This window comes from Ptychodera flava, chromosome 11 (assembly GCF_041260155.1).
Source record: "Ptychodera flava strain L36383 chromosome 11, AS_Pfla_20210202, whole genome shotgun sequence".
Classification (NCBI taxonomy): Eukaryota; Metazoa; Hemichordata; class Enteropneusta; family Ptychoderidae; genus Ptychodera; species Ptychodera flava.
Genome location: NC_091938.1, coordinates 42,976,200 through 43,001,109, shown reverse-complemented (window position 1 = coordinate 43,001,109; position 24,910 = coordinate 42,976,200). Strand labels below are relative to the sequence as shown.

Genomic DNA, 24,910 nt, shown 5'->3' with positions numbered 1-24,910 from the left:
GTGTAGCACCTGTGGTTACTGAGTTATGGACAAATATGTATATTTGAGGTCAAAGGTCAATGAGGTCACGTGACATTTTGTCAAAAAAATTGTATTGCTAAGTTATCCCTACATACCAAAAATCAGACCTCTGGCTCTATTGGCTCGCTCAAAATTAGATATGCACATAATTAATGAAGAACAATATGTGGCGTCATAAGGTGTCCCATCATACCAAATATGAAGGGTGTAGCATTAGTGATTACTGAGTTATAGAAAAATATGTATATTTGAGGTGAAAGGTCACCAAGGTCACGTGACATTTTGTCAAAAAAATTGTATTGCTAAGTTTCCATACCAAAAATCAGACCTCTAGCTCTATTGGCTCGCTCAGAATGAGATATGCACATAATTAATGAGGTACAATATGTGGCGTCATAGGGTGTCCCATCATACCATATATGAAGGGTTTAGCACTTGTGGTTACTGAGTTATGGACAAATATGTATATTTGAGGTCAAAGGTCACCAAGGTCACGTGACATTTTGTCAAAGTGTCTGAGATATCTGCGTGAATGGATGGACTCACATGGATGGACTCACGGACTGACATGACCCAATCTATGAGCCCCCTGGACTTTATCTGTGGGGACTAAAAACTGTCACTGCATCCTTTTTGCAATATGAATACGATGAGAAACTAAATTTTTATTTTTCTTGGCCTTATACATGGGAGTCTATGGACTGCCTTATACATGGGAGTCTATGGACTGCCTTATACATGGGAGTCTATGGACTTCCTTATACATGGGAGTCTATGGACTGCCTTATACATGGGAGTCTATGGACTGCCTTATACATGGGAGTCTATGGACTGCCTTATACATGGGAGTCTATGGAGGTGAAAACTAAAAAGTCCTCTAACACGGCCAAATTTGATCGCATTGTAAAACAAATCGACGTGCATCTGTATGAGGTAGGGTACTATCCTTGTACCAAGTTTGAACGAAATCGCTCCAGGCGTCTCTGAGATATCTGGGTGAACGGACGGATGCACGGACATGACCAAACCTATAAGTCCCCCCGGACGGTGTCCGTGGGGACTAACAATAGAAATTTTTGTGAGCTCTAAAACAGACGTACGGAACGCCCGTGCCTTAACATGTACGGTTTCCAGGCACCCCATCCCCTGTGGCTGTATCTGTGCCTTTACTGTCAAACGGTTTCAAGGGACTCATTGGACGAGTGCTAGAACATGTCTGGCACGTGCTCTGTACATATGTATCAGGGCTCGAAATTCGCTTTCTTTCTTGGTAGCCCGAATGGGCAGCTTGTATCAAAATTTGGTAGCCCCAGGGGAATGCGTGACTGGCAGTCAAAATGCACACATTGCTAAATAATATTTTTTAGTGTGTAATTGACAGTGCTTGAACAAAATATATGTTTACCAATATATACCCAGGGTTTTGCAGTGATTTTATTTTCTGGGAGTCCCTGGGATGCAAGATGTTTGAACAAGGGGGTCCCATCTACAAATCTGGAAGTCCTCAGATATAAGGGAGGGGGGTATCAAAAGACAGTTTTGTAACTGCCTTAATTCCCTTAAAACACTACACAAAGGTAATGATACAGTTCACTTTTTATTATTGGTTTTCATGACAGCAACATGAAGTATTTTAATGTGGTATATATCATACAATATGCATTATATCACAGTGTTTTACATGACGTAAGATATTTTTGAACAGAGTTTTTTCAAAGTTTGGTGACTTTAGTATGCTGAAAACATCTTGTCACTGACATGTACCACTGAAATGGTCATTTTACAAACTCTTTACAATCTGCCTACAGCTCCTTCAGCAAATAACCTGGCTGCCTGCATGAAATCAAAGTCGTCAATTACAGGACCAACTAGTTTGATAAACATCAACCTGTTAAGTCGTAGAGGGTTCAGCCTGTTCCTTGCCCTCTGTTTAATGGCATTCTGCACTGGGAAACCCCTTTCACATGGGGCAGATGACACTGGGATTATTAAAGCAATTTGACTCAGAATGGCAAAGTCAGGATACTCATCCTTAAGAAGAGCAATTCTATGGGATCTTGTAAAATGCTTGAATGAGAGAAAGTGTGACCTTGCTCTGTCAGCATCAATACCTGCTGTATTGTTATAATGATGTAACAAATTGTCAAGTTTGTTTATTCCATACTCTGGCAGATTATTCACATTTTCTGGATATCTATTTGGATTTAACACCACATCAAAACATTCCAGTATATTTAATTCTTCTTCTGGGAAACTATTTTCTAAATTCTGAACAAGTTTATCAATGTATCTTTCCCTCAAACTTCTGAATCTTTGTCTGAGTGGCTGATTGTCAGTTATCTCAACATCATTATATTTATTTTTCTGACCATTTGGGGGAACCTCACCTAGCTCAGTAAGGACTTCTCTCACGGTCTGGGAATCATGTGTAATTGTATTCAAAGTTTCCTTGGTAGAATCAACACTTTTCCTGATGAGAGACAAGTTTACTGAGTCTTTCTGAAAAGTCAGACTCAATATTCCAATAACTGTTAGAACATCAATTAGCAGTGCAGAGAACAACACAAACAGGGAGTTTGACATGAATTTCAAGAGCCCGTCAGCTTTACCACCCTTTTTATCACTCTGTAGTACAAGATAAATGGGCTGAAAAGCAGTGAATATCATCTTTACAGCAAATTCTACTGACAGCCAACGTACCGATGTTGGTTCTGTGATTTGTTTTGCTTTACCGTTTAGTATACATTGTATCTCTCTCAGTTTGTCATATCTGACTGAAGAGTCGCTGAAGTACTTGTACAAAGAATGAATCATGTTATGGTACTCCTTGCAGTAATCTATTTCTTTGCCCGCTTGAGATGCAGCGAGGTTGAGTCTATGAGCAACACAATGTACTTGCACAAGATTTGGGTTACAGCCTTTCAACTTAGTGCCCAGTCCATTCAAATGACCCATCATGACAGCGGCGCCGTAGGTGCCAAGTCCGCATACTTTATGGATATTTTCATCGCAGATTCCCTTTCTAATCAAATAGTCAATCAGTGCAGTTTCAACTCCAGCAGCGGTACAGTCCGTGATATGTTCATTACCTGGAAACGAAACCATCGCTTCACCATTTTCGATGCACCTAACGTAGATGGCGAGTTTCTTGTGAATTGTGATATCACATGTCTCGTCCAACATTATACCAATGTAGTCACTCGCACTGATGCTATCCATCAGTGACTTGGAAACTACGCGTTTGATGCACTCCTCAAATTCCATGACTATTTGAGGTCGTTTATAGTAGTCAATATTCAAACCATTCAGGTTTTGGACATACATTAAATCTGTGAACACGTCGCACCGGAGATCGCATTTTGCTATGAGGTAAACGGTACGCAACTGGGCGACATACGACTTCATACTATCGCTCTGACCTCGGGACTTCAAGTCATTGCGGCTTTACAAGCAGAGGCAAAGTTAGACTTCAATGACAGAATCTGGATGCTCTGAACATGATTTCTTGAATCTTGGTGCCGAGTAAGGGTTCTGAAAATTAGAACATCCATCCGTAAAAGGGTTCTTTGAATTAGCTTTCATACATACGTCGCACGTCATTACATTTCCATCTTCGAAATAACGCAACCATTTAATCTTGTGTAGCCAACTTTTTTGGAATGTATGGCCCTCCTTTTGTAAATTCAGTAGGGTTCCATCAGTTTTATCCGAATCGCCTGGCGTCGCTGCTTTCTCCGATACCGTATCTGATTTATGAAGCCGGCCTCTGCTGGTACCAGCACTACCGCCAAAGAATTTTCTGAGATCGGACTGACGTGGTTGTTTTGCAACCGCCATGATTAAAACATGCCTGATTCTTTGTTATGGACAATTGTCCAATCAAAGGGCGGTTTTCACAGCGAAAGCAGTCCCAATATCAGAACGCGTTCATGATACATGTGACCGTTGGTTATGTATGTGACAAGGTATCCGATTGGTAATTTGAAACAGCAGCCGAAATCTATCATGCGTCATAGTACCACGATTTTACATATAAGGAAGTTGCATTTTGAACAGACCAATGATCTTTGCAAATGTGTGGACATTCCATTTCATGGAGGGACGGCCAGTGACTGTACGGATGTGCATGTGTGTGTTTATTTTCTGCGTCCCATTGGACGCAACATTTATTTTTTTAGCGTATGGGTTGAGGTTTTATGCGTAAGGACGCAATATCTTGCGTCATGTAAACCCTGTATATCATTTATGAAATGAGTACTAAATTCCTTCACTCTTTTACATGGTTTTCGTTTATTGCAAAACGAACGACTGTTAGACCAAGGTCTGTCATTCAGATAGTATGTGTAACACTATGGAGGTAAAACAAAATTACTCCAGAAAGCTTTTACACAATAATGAACTTGGCCCAGCTTATCCATTTTCATATCAGAAATTGCAGAAGTAACATTTAAAGTTTGATGAACGCAGAGTTTGAAAGTGAGAACATGTGGTTCAACACAACAATACAACAACGTGAAATAAATAAAGCTAAACGAGGCAAAGGTAGCTGCATGTAGTCCGGTCCCCTGTCCATTTTCTGCCGATGGTTGTGTCGTCATGGAGACGAGACAGAGGCAGGGTATTTCAATTTGTTTACACACTTATGATACTGTATCCAATTTGCGACCACTGAATGCATGCATTGATCAAATCCACTTTCAAGGTCTCGTCAGCATTATTATACGACTATGATGGTCAGTTAATTGTATATCACCTAGGACGACTATGATGGTCAGTTAATTGTATATCACCATTAACAGTTCTTTCACGAAAATGACGTTCACTCTGACCCAGTTCGTGGGCAAGTAACTGCAAGTTGTCGACTGCCTGAGCAAGTCCATATGTTACTGATTCGATCGAAGTATCATTTGCTGGAACAGAAATGAAAGGTGGCTCAAAACTCTGTATATGTCGATTAAGACAAATACATGTTCCATGAAATTAAACTGCGTCAATTTCTGCAAAAATCCTTGAGCTTTACTTTTAGAGTCATTGGTATGATCACTTCCTGGCGTCACAATATCCTGCATATCCATCGTCATCAGCAACCAATCACGATCTAGGGCTTTAATGGCACGCTTATGGTGTTCAATCCAACACGTACCGAGAACGTTGGCTGGTTTTAACACGGTTACACCCGTTACATTCCCTAATTCCCGGAGAGCAACGTAATTGTGAGGGGAGTTCATATACAATTTTTAAATGTTGATGAGAAAATATTCTGTTTCGAAACATGGCGAACTCCTTTAAAGCTGATTTTAAACAAAACTCCAATGGTTAGCTGTACAATGGACATTTATTACATGTTGAACGTCTTGACGAACGGGTGTTGTTACACCTCCTCATGCTCCGATCATTACAGAAGCGCCATCAGATGCCATCCAGACTACGTTGTGTTTCATTCGTTAGGTTCAACGGCCAGTTCAGCACAAAAAACTCTGTCTATGGCATTGATTATCGACTGGGCATTACACTATGGCATCGGCTGCAAACTTAGAAACCTAGTGGCCGGGCGACCATCGTGAAGTACGCGTATGTAGACTATCTCCTTCTCGACAGTCGATCTGTCCGTAGATTAATCCTTGAGCACAGAATGCAGCTTGCTTTCAATTATTTCCTTCACTCAATCCTCGCGAGGTGCTTTGGCCATCAAAAAGATGAAATAAGCTGCTTGTTTTTCATTTCTGTATGAATTGCCGACTTTCACACGGTTCTGCTCTTGTAATGCCAACAAACCAGTGAAACAACTGAATGGCTTTCCGTTTGTACTGCAGTTTGTCCATATCCATTACAGATGTAACAATGGGACGTGGCACGGCATTGCCTTCCATTATCTTTCTGGATAATATCAATTTTGTCTAACATTAGCATAAGTGATGCATCATTTTTACCTGACATGCAATGAGCTACAACACAATGCCATCACAGACCAAATTCATTAAGAGGACTCTATCCTCTCTGAGGACTTGTAATCAAAGTACCCATTAACAAGTGGGGACTGTATCATCTACGATGACTTGTTTCAGTCATTTTAGAATGGGGAAAATAACAAACAGAAAGGTTGGTTGTCACCGACAGTTAATTTTAGGGTTTATTTGCCCCGAAAAATGAGTCAGTGTCTGTTCACTGAATTCAAAAACCGGGCCCATTGACGCTAGAGCTTGCTTCCATGCTTGTGCAGTCTGCACTGTGCACATTTCTGTGACAGTAAAGTCCAATTTTTCGTGTCAATTTTGCTATCAGAATTATTTTCAGAGTGTTATGGACATTCATATGATGCACAAAAACTTCAGTTTGTCTCCTTTTCTAAATCGTACAGAGATGATGTGACACAGAAACCTTATCGGGCTAGGGCAATGAACTTTTGTGAACGTAACTCTCAACTGGCTGATAGGCTTTCATATGCAAAATCAGCGTAAGGAAATTTACGCGTGGTATTGTTTCAACAGCATTTTATGGAAGTAGTTCAAAAAGTACCAAAATCGAACTAAAATTAGTTTCATGCCTTTCACGTTTTTTCATATCATGATTTTTACTTCCGGGTTTACGAAGCTCTAAAAAGTCAAGGGTCGGGGGGATCAAATTGCGGTAGGTTGGGTAATCGGAACAGCACATATTTTTTTTTTGGCCTTATCCTTATGCTTAGGTAACGTTTGACAAGATTACACTTGTAGTCACTACCAATGTAATGATAAACACTCATCATTTAATTTCTTTTGATGATAAGACATTGATTGCAACGCCATTTCAGAGGAACAGGGGGAAGAGGTCGATGATGTTCCACATGTAACTTGAAGTTTTAAAACAATCTTCACATGCCCCATCTACAAAAATACCGCCAATGGCGCTTGGACATAATGACCCCCTAATATTATCGGTATTTATCAACAACCCCACTCACTGTGAATTAGAGAGACCATGAAGTCAGTGTGCAACATATAGCTGAAAGACTATTTTTCACATTGCAATTTAAAGTCCATTTTTGTGGGAAAAGGGACATGTATATGTATATGGAGAAAAAGCAGAAGACATTCGTAAATGGTTTGTTGAGTGAAAATCATGTATGCATCTCTTGAAAAATTTTGGTGTTATAAGGTATAACAGTAGTGTAAGAATTATGGGGTTAGAATAAGTTACTAAAGCTAAGTTGACAGTAATTAAGATTACAATATTATACACTAATAAGCTAAGGAAATCTGAATGAAATAAATGTTGAAAAAGGTATACCAAGTGAAAATTTTAAAATCACTAAATTGCTTTTTTAATGCATTTTCCAAAGAGAGCTTGGGAAATGATGGAAATGATGAAAAATGCTTTTTATCTGGTCAAAATCGGTTTAGTCATTCAAAAGTTATGAAGATTTTTGTGTATGTAAAGGTCATAGTATTGGAAAAAAGTTAAAATTGATGAAATTATAGATTTTAATAGGCTTATTTTCCCTGAAATACATGACTCTGTAACAAATATGATGCTAAAAGTATTTAAAAGGAACTTCCTTTTACAAAACAATTTAATATTTGAAGAACGGACATTTACTCTTTGATGTAAACACATCCAAATATGGCAGTTTGTCCAATTCTGCATCGCAGAAAATTTATAAAATGACTGAAAAATACAAATTTTGGCAGATTTACAGTCGTTCTGATGCAAAATAATTGGTGAACTTACAAAGCATCGTTAATCTATATGCAGTGCTACTGTAGTGTAATTAAATAAAAGGAAAGTTCATGCAGGAAAGGTAATTAGATAGTCAAAAATGCAGTGTTAAGTTTGACTTTAGTGCAAAATGTGCCTTTGCAGGATATCCAAAAATAGGGTAAAATATGAAAATTAGCCATGTTTGGCAAAATCTACTCAAGAACATGACATTTAAAAAGTGCAACAAAAAGCATATCAGCAAAGAAAAACAATTTTTCAACAAGTTTCAAATATAGATATGGTAAACTTACTTCCCAGATCACTTTATTTTTGACCAAAAATGTCACTTTTGTACAAAAAATGACATTCACATCCGGTGATAAAATATGAAAAGTTACCATGTACAAATGTATACGCAATGTCTGAGCAAGTATTTTATAGTGTCAAACCATCTTTTCTGGGTTTTCATCTCTAGAAAACCCTTGGTTATGAGTACCAATGAACATTCAGCAACAAAACTACTCTAAATGATAAAAAATACCGCAATTATACGGTGTCGCTCACATTTTATCAGAACTGGTACATACCAGTATGGGTACCAAAGATCAACCAGAAAAACAAGAATGACAAAAGCAAGTAAGGTCTGCAACTTAGGTACTGGAGGTCATCTTTAGGAACATGCATATCAACTTCTATAGCAATGGGACAAGCAGATCCTAAATACATTAAGCAAATGTCAACAAAAAATTAGCCAGAGAAGCTTGACAAAAAGAAAAGGTGGGAGAGTGGGGAAAAAAGAGTAGGAAAAAATATAAAAGGGATCTTTTAAAAAGGTATGCTACCTCATCAATCTCCTATCCCCTACCCCCTCCTGAATATCAAATGTTCTATCCCTTGGTTGACCATGTTTACATAAGACCAGCTGGCAGTATATTTACAACTTTGGGGATGTTTTAATTAATGCTATGAGTGCTATTATTCAAATGTAAACAGCACTTAAAGCAGTTACAGATAGTGAAATTCCTTCCACTGTGGGGGGGATTATGACATCTGGAATTATCCTGGATCCAAATTTCTCATCAGTTCTTGTGTGTCTTACATGCAAAAGTTGCAAAAATTGGTTCGCAATGAAAAACTTTACCTGAGCTCTGTTTTCAGGATCAAATTTTACTACAAATTGATATTAAACAAGACAAAATTATGTTCACAGCCTTCCAAACTGTCTCACAACAAATCCTTGGTTGGTGTAGGTCATTTAAGGTCACAAAAGAAAATTACCTAAAATATAAATATCTGGGGGTTTCCCAACACTTTGAGAAGAAAATTATTCTAATAACATCCCTCGGGACTTTTGTACCAAATTACAAAGCTATCAGACAAGAAATTTTGAGAACAAGTTTTCTTGACCAAATATGACAAAATTGTCTTAAAAATACAAATTTGTATATTTCAGGACAATTTCCACATATCTAACTATTGTCATCCCTGGACATCTGTACACCAAATGTAAAAGCCAGTCCAGGGGCTTAATATTTTTTACGATTTTTTGACCAAAAATAACAAAAATTGCCCCAAAACAGTAATGTTTCCAATTTTGTCGTAATTTCAACAATTAGAATGGTAACACCCTTCCAAACACCCAATCTAAATTTGAGAGCAATTGGGCTAGCGGTTTCAGAGAAGAAGAAAATTTACTTAAAATGAGAAAAATAACCAAAAAATTCAGCAAAAATATAAAATTCAAGATATCTTCACGATATTCATCAAACTGATTTGGATCAACCTTAGTAACCTGTATAACAAATATCAAAGCTATCAGATTAGTTATTCCTGAATAAAAAAAATTTTGACCAAAAATTCGGAAAATCGCCCCAAAATTACAACTATAAAAATTTCAATTCAATTTGTAAACACTTGACTGATGTCATCCTGCGGAACACGTATACCAACTTTCAGAGTAATCAGATGAGTGGTTTCAGAGTTAAACATTTTTTGACTAAAAATTGAAAAAATTACCTGAAAAATAGAAACATGCAAAGTTCATCCTAAATTTTACACATCTGCTTTAGAATACCTAAAGGAACCTGCACAACAAGTTTCAACCCTATCTGACCAACGGTTACAGAGTTTTAGCAATTTGCTGGGTTTTTCCTTTTTTCCCCTCATTTGCATATTTTTGACACTGACAAGTTCATTTGAACAAATTCACATCTCCACCCCTAGGTGCACCTGTACACCAAATACTAAGACAGTAGGTTCTGCCGTTTAGCTGTTTTTGATGTGGACGGACATACATACATACATACATACATACATACATACATACATACATACATACATACAGACATGCAAATGGCATGCAAATGAACTGATTCAGCTTATACGATTACCTCACATTGGTATACCAAATGTGAGCTAAAAAATAGCGTCAATGATGACACTGTGCTCCTCAGTGCATTTAGCGGTAGGGATGCCAGGAGAGAGGTTTGGGGAATGTTGCTGAGAAAGATGCAAAGAAAGGGTTGAAATGTGAAACTGTAATAAAACCTATTGTTTTTTTAGCAGTGAGCGTCCAGCTTGGTAAACATGCCATCTTGTACATGAAGGCAAAAAACATATTTTTCACATGTCAACCGAACTTGGAATTTGCATAGATGTACATAGATCATCCAAATTGATTTATCTGCAAGATTTTGTATGTTCCTTGCAAAAAAATTCTGACCCAATTGAATTAGAACAGGAGAACATGCACGCATGATTGGACAGTGTGGACTGTGTTTTGCATGCACTACATCTGCTGTGATGATGGATTGCTAGACGACCACACTGCATCAAAGAACTGTAGTTTAAAACGAAAGTATAATTCTAAAGAAGTCATTGACAATGACATAGTCCCCACTTGTAATAGGAGTATGAATGGTGTGGCACTTGTGGTTACTGAGTTATGGACGAATATGTATATTTGAGGTCAAAGGTCATTGAGGTCACGTGACATTTGTCAAAAAAAATTGTATTGCTTAGTTATTCCTATATACCAAAAATCAGACCTCTAGCTCTATTGGCTCGCTCAAAATTATACATGCACATAATTAATGAGGTATAATATGTGGCGTCATCCCATCATACCATATATGAAGGGTGTAGCACTTGTAGTTACCGAGTTCTGGACAAATACGTATATTTGAGGTCAAAGGTCACCAAGGTCACGTGACATTTTGTCAAAATGTCTGAAACATCTGTGTGAAAGGATGGACTCAGGGATGGACGAATGGACACCATGACCCAATCAATAATCCCCCTGGACTTCATCCATGGGGACTAAAAACTTTGTCACTGCATCCTTTTTGCAATATGAATACGATGAGAAACTAAATTTTTATTTTTCTTGGCCTTTGACATGGGCGTCTACGGAGAACTGACTTATACATGGGAGTCTATGGAAACTGCCTTATACTTGGGAGTCTATGGAGGTGTAAACTAAAAAGTCCTCCGAGTCTTACATGGCCAAATTTGATCGCATTTTGAAACAAATCGATGTGCATCTGTATGGGGTAGGGTACTATCCTTGTGGAAAGTTTGAGAGAAATTGATCAGGGCATGTCTGAGATATCTGTATGCATGAACGGATGGACGGACTGACGCACGCACGCATGGACAGACGGACATGACCCAATCTATAAGTCCCCCCAGACTTCGTCCGTGGGGACTAACAAACTTTCTTTGTGTCGTTGATAGCCTTAATTTTCTTTGGATATTGAATGGACACATTTATTAAAGACGTCACTTTAGCTTGTCATTGATAGTGAAATGATTTTTTGCAGAAACATGATCGGTCCAGCAAAGTACACATGCTTACTCATAACAGCTGGACTGCGATGATCACAACATTATTTTGTGATATTCCGATACAAAATTAAAAATAATTTTATTAATATGTCGCATTGACTATAAAGTTGCAAATGTTTCCTTGGGTGTTGAAACATGTTAGCATAGTGTACGTGTTACAAACCAACACACCAAACAGCAATGCTATGTCTGTTTCCCCTTTAGCTTACGAAAATTCTTAGTAAATTTACAAATTAAGTCTCAAAAGTTTTGAGTAAATTTCAAAATTGATTGTATTCATTAAATTGTCAGTTATTAACAAATTCCTTTTGTATGCCAATACAGCTCATCTCAGAACCGGACATACTTATATACATAGAAGATATGGCAACACCCTGACAATTAAATAATCTTCAACAGCACTGATTTACATTTACAAATTATTCTATGTGAAGTAATTCTTCAATTGCAGATACTATGACAGAAGAGTTCAGCACTGCCAAGATATGAGTATAGCACACTGAATTTTGAACCAGAGTTATGAAAATGACTGAACTGTGTCACAATAAGTTTCTTTTTATTAAATTAAATCAATCGTTTCATTTTTTTCTAAGATTGTAGAGACTAAGGGTTAAAGATATTAATAACTTTAAACCAGGAAAAAATACCAATAAGTGGAAAGGATCAAAAGAAATCAACTTATTTATTTCTTTACATATTACAAAACCAGAAAGTTACACATAATAGCACTGATCGCAAATGACGTCACTGTTCTCTCTTATCAATATGCATAAATAAACATTTGTCCGCATTTTCCGCATAAACGACGAAAATAAAACCTGCGAGTGTTAGAATGGCTATTTAGCGTCACACTTATTTGTATGAATTGATGACTGAGACTACAAGCTGCAACAACAGCCGCGCATACAACGACAACATTTGTCCAAACTTCAGCATATTTGTCCGAAAGTCGCGCGCGTGCAGCTATATTTAGTAACAAACCCGAAATTGCGATCAACGCTATTCTAATTTAAGTGATTTAAGGCTACTTTTACAAGCTTACTTGTCAATGTTTGATGATGGAAAGAAACACAAAATATAACTAACTTAAACAATAATTATAAAAAATAGCGCCAATGGCACTTGATCACAACTGGCACATTGTGAAACTACTCATAATTAATGAGGTACAATATGTGGCGTCATGCGGTGTCCAATCATATCATATATGAAGGGTGTAGCACTTGTGGTTACTGAGTTATGGACAAATATGTATATTTCAGGTCAAATGTCACTGAGGTCATGTGACATTTTGTCAAAAAAATTGTATTGCTAAGTTATCCCTATATACCAAAAATAGCGCCAATGGCACTTGATCACAACTGGCACATTGTGAAACTACTCTAATCTCTGGGTACACCTGTACATGAAATACTGAATGGGTAGGTGCTGCAGGTTTGGAGTTTGTCAGTAAATGCACACAGAAAACAAAGTCCCGAAGTAGCGAATTCCAGCCATTTTCAAACCACACTGTTTGTCAGTGGGGTAAGCAATATTCGCAAAAATCACATTTCCAGGCTAATAGACTATGTTTTACGAAATCACACGTCCTTATTACAAAATAAAACGATCTTTGTCTTTAAATCAATGCGCCAGTAAACAGGTCCAGCAGCTAGTTATGTCATCAAGTCTGTAATGTTAAGGGTCATAACAAATGTGAGAAATCTAAACGTTAAATATGTTGTTTTTTATCAATTTTATTACCAAAAGCGCATGAAATCTCTGATACTTTGAATCAGCCATCCTGCATATTTGTAACATTCATCAAAACCTCATTTCTGTTCCACAACTCATTAAATAGTCCACAATGCAGGATTGGTGTACATTCCAAAACTAAATATATGAAAGACCCCTAAAATCAATTAGTTAAAGGGGTGATTTCCCAAAACTATCTAACCGCTGCTCCGTTTGGCTCCATTTTTCAGAATTGGAACCTTGGAATTAGTCTGAATATCTCTACCAAATATCAATGCAGTCTGTTCAGCGGTTTTTGACTTTTTGTCATTTACGGAAAATGGACACTGTCCACCACCGGTTGAAGCTACCCCTATATCACAACTTCCAGATGTGATAATGACCTATGGTCATTATGTTAAAAAATACCGCCAATAGCGCTTGGACATAATGACCGCCTACGTAGTATTATCGGCATTTATCAAACAACCACACTCACTGTGAATTAGACAGACCACGAAGTCAATGAGCAACATATAGCTGAAAGACTATTTTTCACATTGCGATTTTAAGCTCATTTTTATGAGAAAAGAGACATGTATATGTATATGGAGAAAAAGCAGAAGACATATTTGTAAATTGTTTGTTAAGTGACAATTATATATGCATCTCCTGAAATTTTGTGGTTATAAGGTATAACACTAGTGTAAGAATAATGAGGTTGAGATAAGTTAGTAAAGCTAAGTTGACAGTAATTAAGATTACAAAATTATACACTAAGCTGGGGAAATCTGATTGAAATAAATGTTGAAAAGTAGCAAAGTCATGGTCATCTTTTGTCTAATACCTTGTGTAAGTTCTTGAACTTTACATAAATCTTGCTATAGATTTGTTGCTAATGGGCAATAACTGTGTTTCAGATCATTTGAGAGCAATCTATCCATGACAGGTTTAAATTGTAATATACTTCTATTTAAAGGAGAGAAACTTCTCAAATAATTTTTTTCCCTGTGATTTGCTGTGAGAACACATGGACAGATGCTCAGGACTCTATGCTGGTGCTACCTTGATAACTAACCTACAACTTGTAACGTCATTGTCTAACCTGTTCACCCCAATTTCCTGTAGACAGGTCCACACTCTCCATTGATAACAATGGGTTTGGGCCATACCATTGTAGTGAAAGACTGTAACATGTGAGGTTGTGGATACTTAATCTCTGGAATGTCAAAGTCTGTATATTGACTCAAGGATGTTTACTTAACAAATGCCTAGGGTCATCTCAAAAGTGAGAATCTAAACTATGAAATATGTTTTTTTTAATGCTTTTGAGCCCAAAAGACCATAGAAATCTCTTATACTTCGAATCAGCCATCCTGCATATTTCTAACATTCATCAAAACCTCATTTCTGTTCAACAACTCATAAAACAGTCCACAATGCAGGATTGGTGTACATTCACAAACTACATATATGAAAGACCCCTAAAATCAATTAGATAAAAAGGGGGGTTAGAAATTTCCCAAAACTATCTAACCGCGCTCCGTTTGGCTCCATTTTTCGGAATTGGAACCTTGGAACCAGTCTATGTATCGGTATCAAATATCAACGCAGTCTGTTCAGCAGTTTTTGACTTTTTGTCGTTTACGGAAATGGACGACATCAAACACAGGTTGAAACCACCTCTATATCACAACTTCCAGTTGTGATAAAACCACGAATAAACCTCAAAAGCAACAAATTCCAAGCATAACATTACACGATGGTTCAGAATGTTCATTTACAAAGTTCACTCAAAATGTACTTTGAAAACGATAGTATTTTGACAGCTGTTATCGCGGCTACTTACTAAAAATCTGTTGAAAAAGAGTACTAAATATCGTTGTTTTTCAGGTCAACAAGTGATTGAATCAAAAACATGTGTCATGAAACAGTAAAACAACAACTGATAAATAAGTAACTTTTCTCAAGAGTAACTTGAAACGCCTCGCCTGAAAGAAAATTTCATCCCGTTTCACAGAAACTGACTGCGTATTCGAGCGCCACAGCAATGAACGAACAGTCGGGGAATCCCCACGAAAATCGCTCACACGTACGTACTCGTCCAAAACATTGATTGTTCACTTTTTAGCTGCATGATTCACTTGCCAAAAATATTTTTATTTTGTAGATAAATAATTGAATTTCTCATTTTTTATTTCATTTGTTAATGAAAAGTCATTTTAATGTTTTTAGATGCCTTAAAAAATTTCAAAACCCGCTAAAAGCGACTATTTGGCCAAAATTCAAACGAAAAACACGAAAACCAAGCTTGAATCATGGGCTATTTCTGTATGAATACTCTCAGTCTCTACTCTCGCCAATGCACGATTTTTGCACCGAAATTTTAACTCATTTTCGTTGGTATGACTTTGAAACTCCAGGAAGCGATTGAGAAGAAAGGGTTACCTTGAATTATTGAGGTTTTTGCTGATAATTTGCCAAAACACTTTGAACAAGTCATTGTAGATGACACAGTCCCCGCTTGTCCATTTTGTTATAATCTTTGGTGTCTAGGTAGCTGTGGTCTAGGTAACCGTGGAATGACATTGATGTAATAGGTGCATCAGGCCTGTGACTTGCATAATAAAGTAATCTGAGGAACGTTCAAGAAATGACTCATCTCTGCTGGTAATGACCACTGAAGGAACTTTTGATTACATCACACATAACGATGCCCTAACTGCCTCTACTGTCATGACGGCACATACTATACACATGGTTTGGTGGAATTTTCGAAATGGTATGGGATCGGGTATGTTGTTGTAATCAGCCATTTTGGATCATATAATGAAACAAATTAATGTGCACAAGAATGCAGCCATAGTATTTTATCTTCGTATCACGTTTGAAAAAAATCAGTCCATCGAGGGATAGTGACCTATGTTTATGTTTCAAAGACATAAAAAAAATCACACCAAAATTGAAATCAAATGGCTGTCTATTGACCATATGGATCAGAGCACAAAATTGGTAGACATGCATACATATGCCACAGTACTTTATCTTTGTACCAAGTCTCAACAACATTGGTTAAGGAATATTTGCATATGATTAAGCCTCAAAGACATGAAAAAATCCAAAAATGACCATCTGGCAGCGATATTGGAAAAAAATGACAATCTGGCAGCCATATTGGAACATGTCATGAAGTAAATTGACATGTACATGTATGCCATAGTGCTTGATCTTTGTGCCAAGTTTGGACAAAATGGGTGTAATGACCTTTGAATTATGCTTCAAAGACATGCAAAATTCCAACAAAATGGCAGTTCTGCAGCCATATTGGATCCTATCGCAAGATTAATTGATACATGTATATGTATGCCATAGTGCTTTGCCTTTGTGCCAAGTTTGAACAAAATCGGTTCAAGGATGTTTGAGTTATGGTTCAAAGACATGAAAAAATCACAAAAAAATGGCCGCCTGTCGGCCATATTGGATCATATCACGAAATAAATTGGTGTTCATATGAAGGGCATAATGTTTTGCTTTTGTACCAAGGTACAAGGATGTTTGAGTTATGGTTCAAAGACCTGAAAAAAATCGCAAAAAATGGCCGCCTGTCGGCCATATTGGATCATATCACAAAATAAATTGGTGTTCATATGAAGGGCATAATGTTTTGCTTTTGTGCCAAATTTGAACAGAATCGGTTCAAGGATGTCTGAGTTATGGTCCAAAGACATGAAAAATCATAACAAAATGGCCGCCTCACGCCCATATTGGATCGTATCGCAATATAACTCGACATGCATATGTAGGCCATAGTGTTTTGCCTTTGTGCCAAGTTTGAACAGAATCGGTTGAAGGATGTTTGAGTTATGGTTCAAAGACACGAAAAATCGCAAACAAAATGGCTGGATCATATCGCAGAATAATTTGACATGCATATGTAGGCCATAGTGTTATGCCTTTGTGCCAAGTTTGAACAGAATCTGTTCAAGGATGTTTGAATTATGGTCCAAAGACATGAAAAATTGCAACAAAATGGCCGCCTCGCGACCATATTGGATCATATCACAAAATAATTTGACATGGATATGAAAGCCATAGTGTTATGCCTTTGTGCCAAGTTTGAACAGAATCTGCTCAAGGATGTCTGAGTTATGGTCCAAAGACATGAAAAATGGCAACAAAATGGCCACCTTGCGACCATATTGAATCGTATCGCAAAATAAATCGATGTGCATCTGTAGGTCATAGTGCTATGCCTTTGTGCCAAGTTTGAACAAAATTGGTTCAGCAGTGTCTGAGAAACTGTTGATGACGGACGGATGGACGGACGCACAGACGGGACCCAATCTATAAGTCCCCGCTGGACTTCGTCCGCGGGGACTAAAAAACACTACGAAAATTTCCACACGCTTACACACTGAGTGTTTCAGAGGCCTTTCATGTTCGTGTGGTACAACATGTGATCATGGAGGTAGTAGGAGACTGAGGTTTCTTGCATGGTCGCGCCGATGAAATTGGAAGCTGAAATTTTCGCTCGTAATTTTGCAAACGAAATCGTAAATCCACTCAAAACTTCGTTTTTTTTTTTTACATATTTGAAACCCATGAGGAACGTAATTCATTCTCCCCTGCACAGTAAAAAGGAGATCAAAACGACATGCATGTCAGACTAAGACCAGACGCACCCAAGATGTCCATCCACATCCACCAATCTCGTAATTTGCACTGACAGAACAAAAACAATTTGATCGAGCATGGACGTTCTAACGTATATGCATCATTGTCTATCACATTTTCATGTAAGCCAATACACTCACACGTACGCTCTAAGTTCAATTATAATGTCAATTCAACATGATAATATTTTCGCTGATAGTGAGTGTGCAGCGTGAATGGTATGCTATTGTCGTTAGATAACACTGATCACGTGGTGTGACAAAATAGTTTTACGGAAGTGGTGATCACCTGGTGTGACAAAATAGTTTTACAGAAGTTGTTGACGGAAATGACGTCAATTTTGCCTCTCCCAACCCTATAAGCTTCCACAGTTACGAAACTTCGTCGCTAAAAATGTGACAGAAAAACCCATTTATGCAAATTTCTCGCTTTAAATGAGTCGCCACCTGAGAGCCTGCGTGAATGTACTTTTGTTAGACCACCAGCTATGAAAATTTAAGAAATTTTTAAAAATGTTTATGAAGTTCATAGCAAAATTTTGATGAAGGAATATCTACTTTAGCAAAAATAACCTGCACCTAGTGTTTCCATGGCAACCATTCTTTTAAATAAGTTGTCAGTTATCAACAAACTCCCTTTGTATGCTCAGAACCAGACATACTTATAGACAAACATGATTTGGCTACACCCTGAAAACTAAATAATCTTCAACAGCTCTGATTTACATTTTCATAATTTCCTAAATATTTTTGTTTTTTATTAACGCCTCCAATTATATAATTTGATATTACTGTACCTTTAGAATATGTGAGGTTTTAATCTTTTGTTTGGAACATTCAAATTGACAGTAAATGGAATTTGAAACTGTTGATGAAATGTTTTTAATTATTCTATGTGAAGTAGTTTCGATTGCAGATACTATAACAGAAGAGTCAGCACTGCCAAGATATGAGTAAAGCACACTGAATTTTGAACCAGTTATGAAAATGACTGAACTGTGTTACAATATAGTTTCTTTTATTAACCCTTTTCCTGCCAAGTCCATATTTCACCACCAGGTCAAGATGGTTAAAGTTAATGAAACAACGTATTCCATATGATGTATTTTAACATAATACTGTACATTTGAAGGCTGTTGAAAACATAATACTGTAAAGTTGATTTTTTTTGGACAAAAGATGCTATAACATACCAAGCCAAGTTGGTGAAAATACGTCATGTTTTGGCTCAGTACCGCTTTTTACTGACTTGGCTGATTGGAAGTGATACAATTATTACTGTCTGGCAGGAAAAGGGTTAAATCAATCGTTTCATTCTTTTCTAAGATTGTGGAGACTAAGGATTAAGGATATTAGTAACTTTAAACCAGGAAAAATACCAATAAGTGGAAATGATAAAAAGAAATCAACTTATTTATTTCTTTACATATTACAAAACCGGAAAGTAACACATAATTCTCATTTAAGTGATGAGGGCTTGTTTTATACTTGTCGATGTTTGATGATGGAAAGGAACACAAAAAATAACTAACTTAAACAATCATTATAAAAAACTACGAATAAACCTCAATAGCAACAAAATTCCAAGCATAACATTACACTATGGTTCAGAATGTTAATTTACAAAATTCACTCAAAATGTAATTTGAAAATGATAGTATTTTGACAGCCGTACCGGCAGCTACTTACTAAAGTCTGTTGAAAAAGAGTACTAAATATCGTTGTTTTTCAGGTCAACAAGTGATTGAATCAAAAAAATGTGTCATGAAACGGTAAAACAACAACTGATAAATGAGTAATTTTTCTTAAGAGTAACTTGAAATGCCTCGCCTGAAAGAAAATTTCATCTCGATTCACAGAAACTGACTGCGTTTTCGAGCGCTGCAGCTATGAATGATAGGTCTGGGGAATCCCCGCAAAAATTGCTCACACTTGTCCAAAACATGGATCGTTAGCTTTTGAGCTGCATGATTTAGCTTGTAAAAATATTTTTATTTTGTAGATAATTAATTAAATTTCTTATTTTTTTCTTTCGTTTGTTAACTAAAAGTCATTTTAATATTTTTAGATGCTTTAAAACAATTCAAAACCTGCTAAAAAACAACTATTTGGCCAAAATTCAAACAAAAAACACGAAAATAAAGCTCGAATCATGGGCTATTTATGTATGAATACTTTCAGTCTCATGTCACGCCTTAATGGTTCCCACTGCTGATAAGTGATATATCTTGGTGTAGGTCATTTACGGTCATAAACTGAGAAAAATACCTAAAATATACAAATTTGGGGGTTTCCCAACACTTTGAGCAGAAAATTTATCTAATAACATCCCTCGGGACTTTATACCAAATTACAAAGCTATCAAACAAGTAATTTTGAGAACAAGTTTTCTTGACCAAAAATGACAATATTGTCTTAAAAATACAAATTTGTATATTTCAGGACAAATTCCACATATCTAACTATTGTCATCTCTGTACGTCTATGTACCAAATATAAAAGCTGTCTGTCCAGGGGCTTTTAAAAGAAAATACTGTTTAAGATTTTTTGACCAAAAATGAAAAAATTGCTCCAAAATAGTAATTTTCCCAATTTTATCATAATTTCAACAAATTCATGCACACATACATACAGACGCCATCGACTTCAGCTTATACGATAACCTCACATTGGTATACTAAATGTGAGCTAAAAAATTGTAACAAAATGGCTGCATGGTAGCCATATTGGATCATATCACAAAATAAATGGGCATGCATAAGTATGACATAAGGAGTAATCCTTGTACCAAGTTTGATGAAATCGCTCTAGGCATCTCTGAGATATCTGTGTGAACGGACGGAATGATGAATGGACGGACACACGGACACGCGCTTGGACATGACCAAACCTATAAGTCCCCCCAGACGGTGTCCGTGGGGACTAATAAATATGCATGAAGACACTGTTAAGAATGTGGTAGTAGGAGATTGATGTGCAATCTTCAGTGTGAGAGGTAAAAAATTTAAATTAATGAAAGGGTCACTGTGAATGATGTCATGCAACAACAAAGGTAAACGTTTGTTATACAATAATTACTCACCAAATATTTTTGAATGAGCTCTGAACCAACAACCCTGAGGAATGTCGCTGATGTCTGGTTAGCTACAGCTTTCGCAAGGAGTGTTTTACCTGATTTGAGAAAAATAAATAATTTTTTATTTGCTTAATATGCGAACAATGTGGAAGGCATTTGTATTAAGGTAATATGCGCCTCGAAAATGAAAGACTTAAAACCTCTGCTCAAACTTTTGTAAATGAAACTTTTCACCATTCTCTTACCAAAGCAAGAATAACAGGATATGAACTGAAAATGCTTACGTGTTTCATTAGATATTGCAGTTATTTATAAATTTGAACTTTTGCCATATGTTTGCAACTTCATTGAAAGGTAATGATCACTATAATGAACAATATTCACCACACATTAATTCTAAAGGTCATTATGTATTAAAATATATAATCAGCTGAAATAAAAATAGTTAATTTCTTTTACTGGTGTCATTGTGTCATCACTTTATATAGCAAGTGAAATTCCCTTTGGTCAAGTTGTTCAAGCTATATATGCCAAACTTTGAAAGCTCATTAGATATGTCATTTATAAATTACCCCCTATCAGTGTGCCCTCTAAGGGAGGCGAAAAAAAAAAAAAATTTTGAGTCCAACTGAAGAAAACTTGACTTTGTGTGCGTCAACGCATGCATGAAAATGGTTATAAATAAAAGTCAGCGGTTGTAAGTGTAGCGCCCTCTATGGTTGTGTGTCTTTCTCGATTCCTGATATTCTCGTGTGAGTCAGTGAGAAGACAATGAAAACAACAATGGCTGCCTCCTTCCCCATCGATTGATCGGCAAGACAAGTGTACAATGGGCACGTAGTATCACTGCAGAGATTTATAGAAATGACATATTCAGCTACTTTTTCGCCCAAAAACTACAAGGAAACATGTTATCTGTGAAAATTATAAATCTGCTGAGCATTTCTAGTCATTGGCAGGCTTTTTACAGTTGCGTCAGTGACGCATCATATTACTTGTAATTTCAGTGCATCAGGCGGATTTGCTCTGCATCATGACGCGTCAAATTGGCTTAGCGGGCACACTGACCCTATCTCCCTGGGCATTCATAATCCAACATGAGTGGCACATGGTAGCAGCGTCAACGAATGCTCCCGAAAATCTGGGTCTTTCAAGAACCATGGTGTAAATTAAAGCACTGTTCCAACATCACCTTGTTGGCGAAATTCTGTTATTTTTTCCATTTTAAGTTGGTTTTTATGCCAAAACTGCTTCGATGCTGTATTCGAAGCGTTCAAAGAACAATAGATGAAAGCATTCAAACAGCTGCCAATCACGAGGGGATGCGCAAAGGTGCAAACGATCAAATATTTGTTGTGTACATCAGATCGGTGACAGTTGTCGGGAGGTTGTTCAGAAGAAAAAACATTTTCTGCGCTCTCCCTGGCCTTTCAAAATTGTTAGTAAATTTACGAATTGGGTTCAAAAATTATTAGTAAGCACAAATTATGTAATGCTGAGCCCGCAAATTTTCAACAAGCACTTCTGGTACTCAATGAATGATTTTAAGGGGATAGAAATGATGTACGATTTCATCATAGACAAAGGAAAATGAAAAATTCCTTTTTAGTTTTTTTTGACACTCATATTTTGATGCATGTGTTCAAAAGATCCATTGAATAACAATAATAATAATAATGTTTTCACAGAGACAGTCACATTTTTAAAACGCTGCAGATAATCGTAATTTTTTTTGTTAAACTTTCCTTGTGCGACTGTGCACAGCATTGCCTCTGGAGCATCAGAGAAAACTATCAGTATTCAAAACATTTGCTGAGAGAGTTTCTTGTAAAATATTTTGAAGGAAACCTATTAAAATTGGAAAGTTCACAGAAAAATTCAATCTGCATAACGTCAAATGACAAATCTATGACAGCTAAGATTTCCGGCTAAGATTTCCGGCTCACTTTAGTGCCTCCATGCACAGACAAACAATTTGTGGTACGTCGTTCAACCATGCGCGGTCCAGACTGCAGTTCGACTCTTTCAGGCTGACTGTTCTTGATCTCTTCTCGGCGGTTTCATTGTTTCCAATTTTTTTCATATCAGTTGCCGTTTTTATCCCTAACTTTCTTTCCCAGCTGAGGATACTATCCATCTAAAGAATTTGTTACTGCCTGCTTCCCTCGATCCACTTCAACCGTCCATTCGGAAAGTTGACAGCGTGTGAGTGTTTGGGTGTCTCGAAACTCCCGTAATGCATGGCACACCAGTATCTTAGTACACGACCTGAGGATCTTGAAACCTTTTCGCACATGCTCATGTTAGCACAGGTCAAAGTCCAAAGCTATTGCCCTGTGTCGATGCGCCGATGATAGGGGCAGAGTAGTTTTTGAAATACGAGATATGATAGTATTTCCCCGGAATTCATAATCTTAACCGAAAATCAGGCTTCAAAAATAACAAAATTATTCGTAAATGGCGGATCGGGCATTTATTTTTTTTCGTAAATTTTCATTTTTGTTCGTAATTTACGAACGTTACGAGCGACAGCAAGAGCACAGATTTTGTATTTAGAGGCTGCAGCTTCAAATTTTTAAATGATAAACAACCCATTATACTTTTCCTATATCTTTGAAACGGGGATTACTGTAATCTTTCCTGTGATGAAAATGTTGTGAACGTCTTTGCAATGTGTTCCCACGATGAGTGTGAACTGATATTTTGTTAGTAAGAATCGTGAGAAAGGGTCCCTTGACCGTGATAAAATAAAAACATGCAAAATATTTGCTGTCTTCTCAGCAGAAATAATCCATTCTTACACGTTGTGTATAAGAAGCACAAGCAGGTGTTCGGCGGTCAATTGCTTCTATCATAATAATCTTGATCGCAGCTATTTGGTGAGAAGACAGCTGGCTCTTATATAATCTCACAAAACCGGATATGAACTGAAGATGCTCACGTGTTTCGTTATATATTGCAGATATGTGTAAATTTGAACCTTTGCAACATGTTTGCAACTTCATTGTAAGTATTATGATCAACATAATGAACAATAATCACCGCCGATTAATTCTAAAAGGTCATGAAGTAAACAAATATGTAATTAGCTGAAATAAAAATATTAAAGTTCTTTGACTGCTGTCATTGTATCACCATTTTATATAGCAAGTGTAATTACCGTTGGCCAAGTCTTTCAAGCCATATATGCCTAGCTGTGAAAGCTCATTAGAAATGCAAATTATAAATAAGCTGACAGAAAAATGTGAAATGACTTTCGATATTGTTTTAACCAGGTATAATCATCAATGTACATAGCATGTTTTGCCAACTTTGATCAAGTAAATCCCAGTATATATTCCTAATAAGCAAAGTTCATTAAATATGTAAATTAGGAATCGAAAATGCTTAATTATTGTCAATAATGTTGCATCATGGTATCTGCAATATATGTAGCAAGTTTTGTCAACTTTGGTCAAGTCAATTCAGATATATATCTCTAATTAGGAAAGTTCATTAAATATGCAAATTAGGAATTGGCTGAAGAGAAAATGCTAATGACTTTCAATAATATTGTATTATATGTCTTTAATGTACATAGCAAGTTTCATCAATTTTGATCAAGTCAATTCAGATAAATATCCCTAATTATGAAAATCCATTTAATATGCAAATTAGGAATTGGCGGAAGTAAAAATGTCTTTTGACTTTTAATAATGTTATATCACAGTATCTTTGATGTATATAGCAAGTTTCAACAACTGCAATCAAGTTAATTCAGATATATATCCCTAATTGGGAAAGTTCATTAAATATGCATATTGGCTGAAGCACGCACGCACAGACATGTCCCAATCTATAAGCCCCCTGGACTTTATTTGTGACTAAAAACTGTGTCACTGCATCCTTTTTGCAATATGAATAC

General features: G+C 36.7%; 1 protein-coding gene across 1 annotated transcript in view; it reads right to left on the bottom strand.

The window, feature by feature from the left end:
- Positions 1–24,910, bottom strand: part of LOC139144568 (26S proteasome regulatory subunit 4) — a 164,967-nt gene that overhangs the window by 75,425 nt on the left and 64,632 nt on the right. Inside the window, exon 7 of the mRNA XM_070715288.1 lies at positions 21,013–21,101. Coding sequence (XP_070571389.1) covers positions 21,013–21,101 — 89 coding nt within the window. The remainder of the gene's footprint in view (positions 1–21,012; positions 21,102–24,910) is intronic.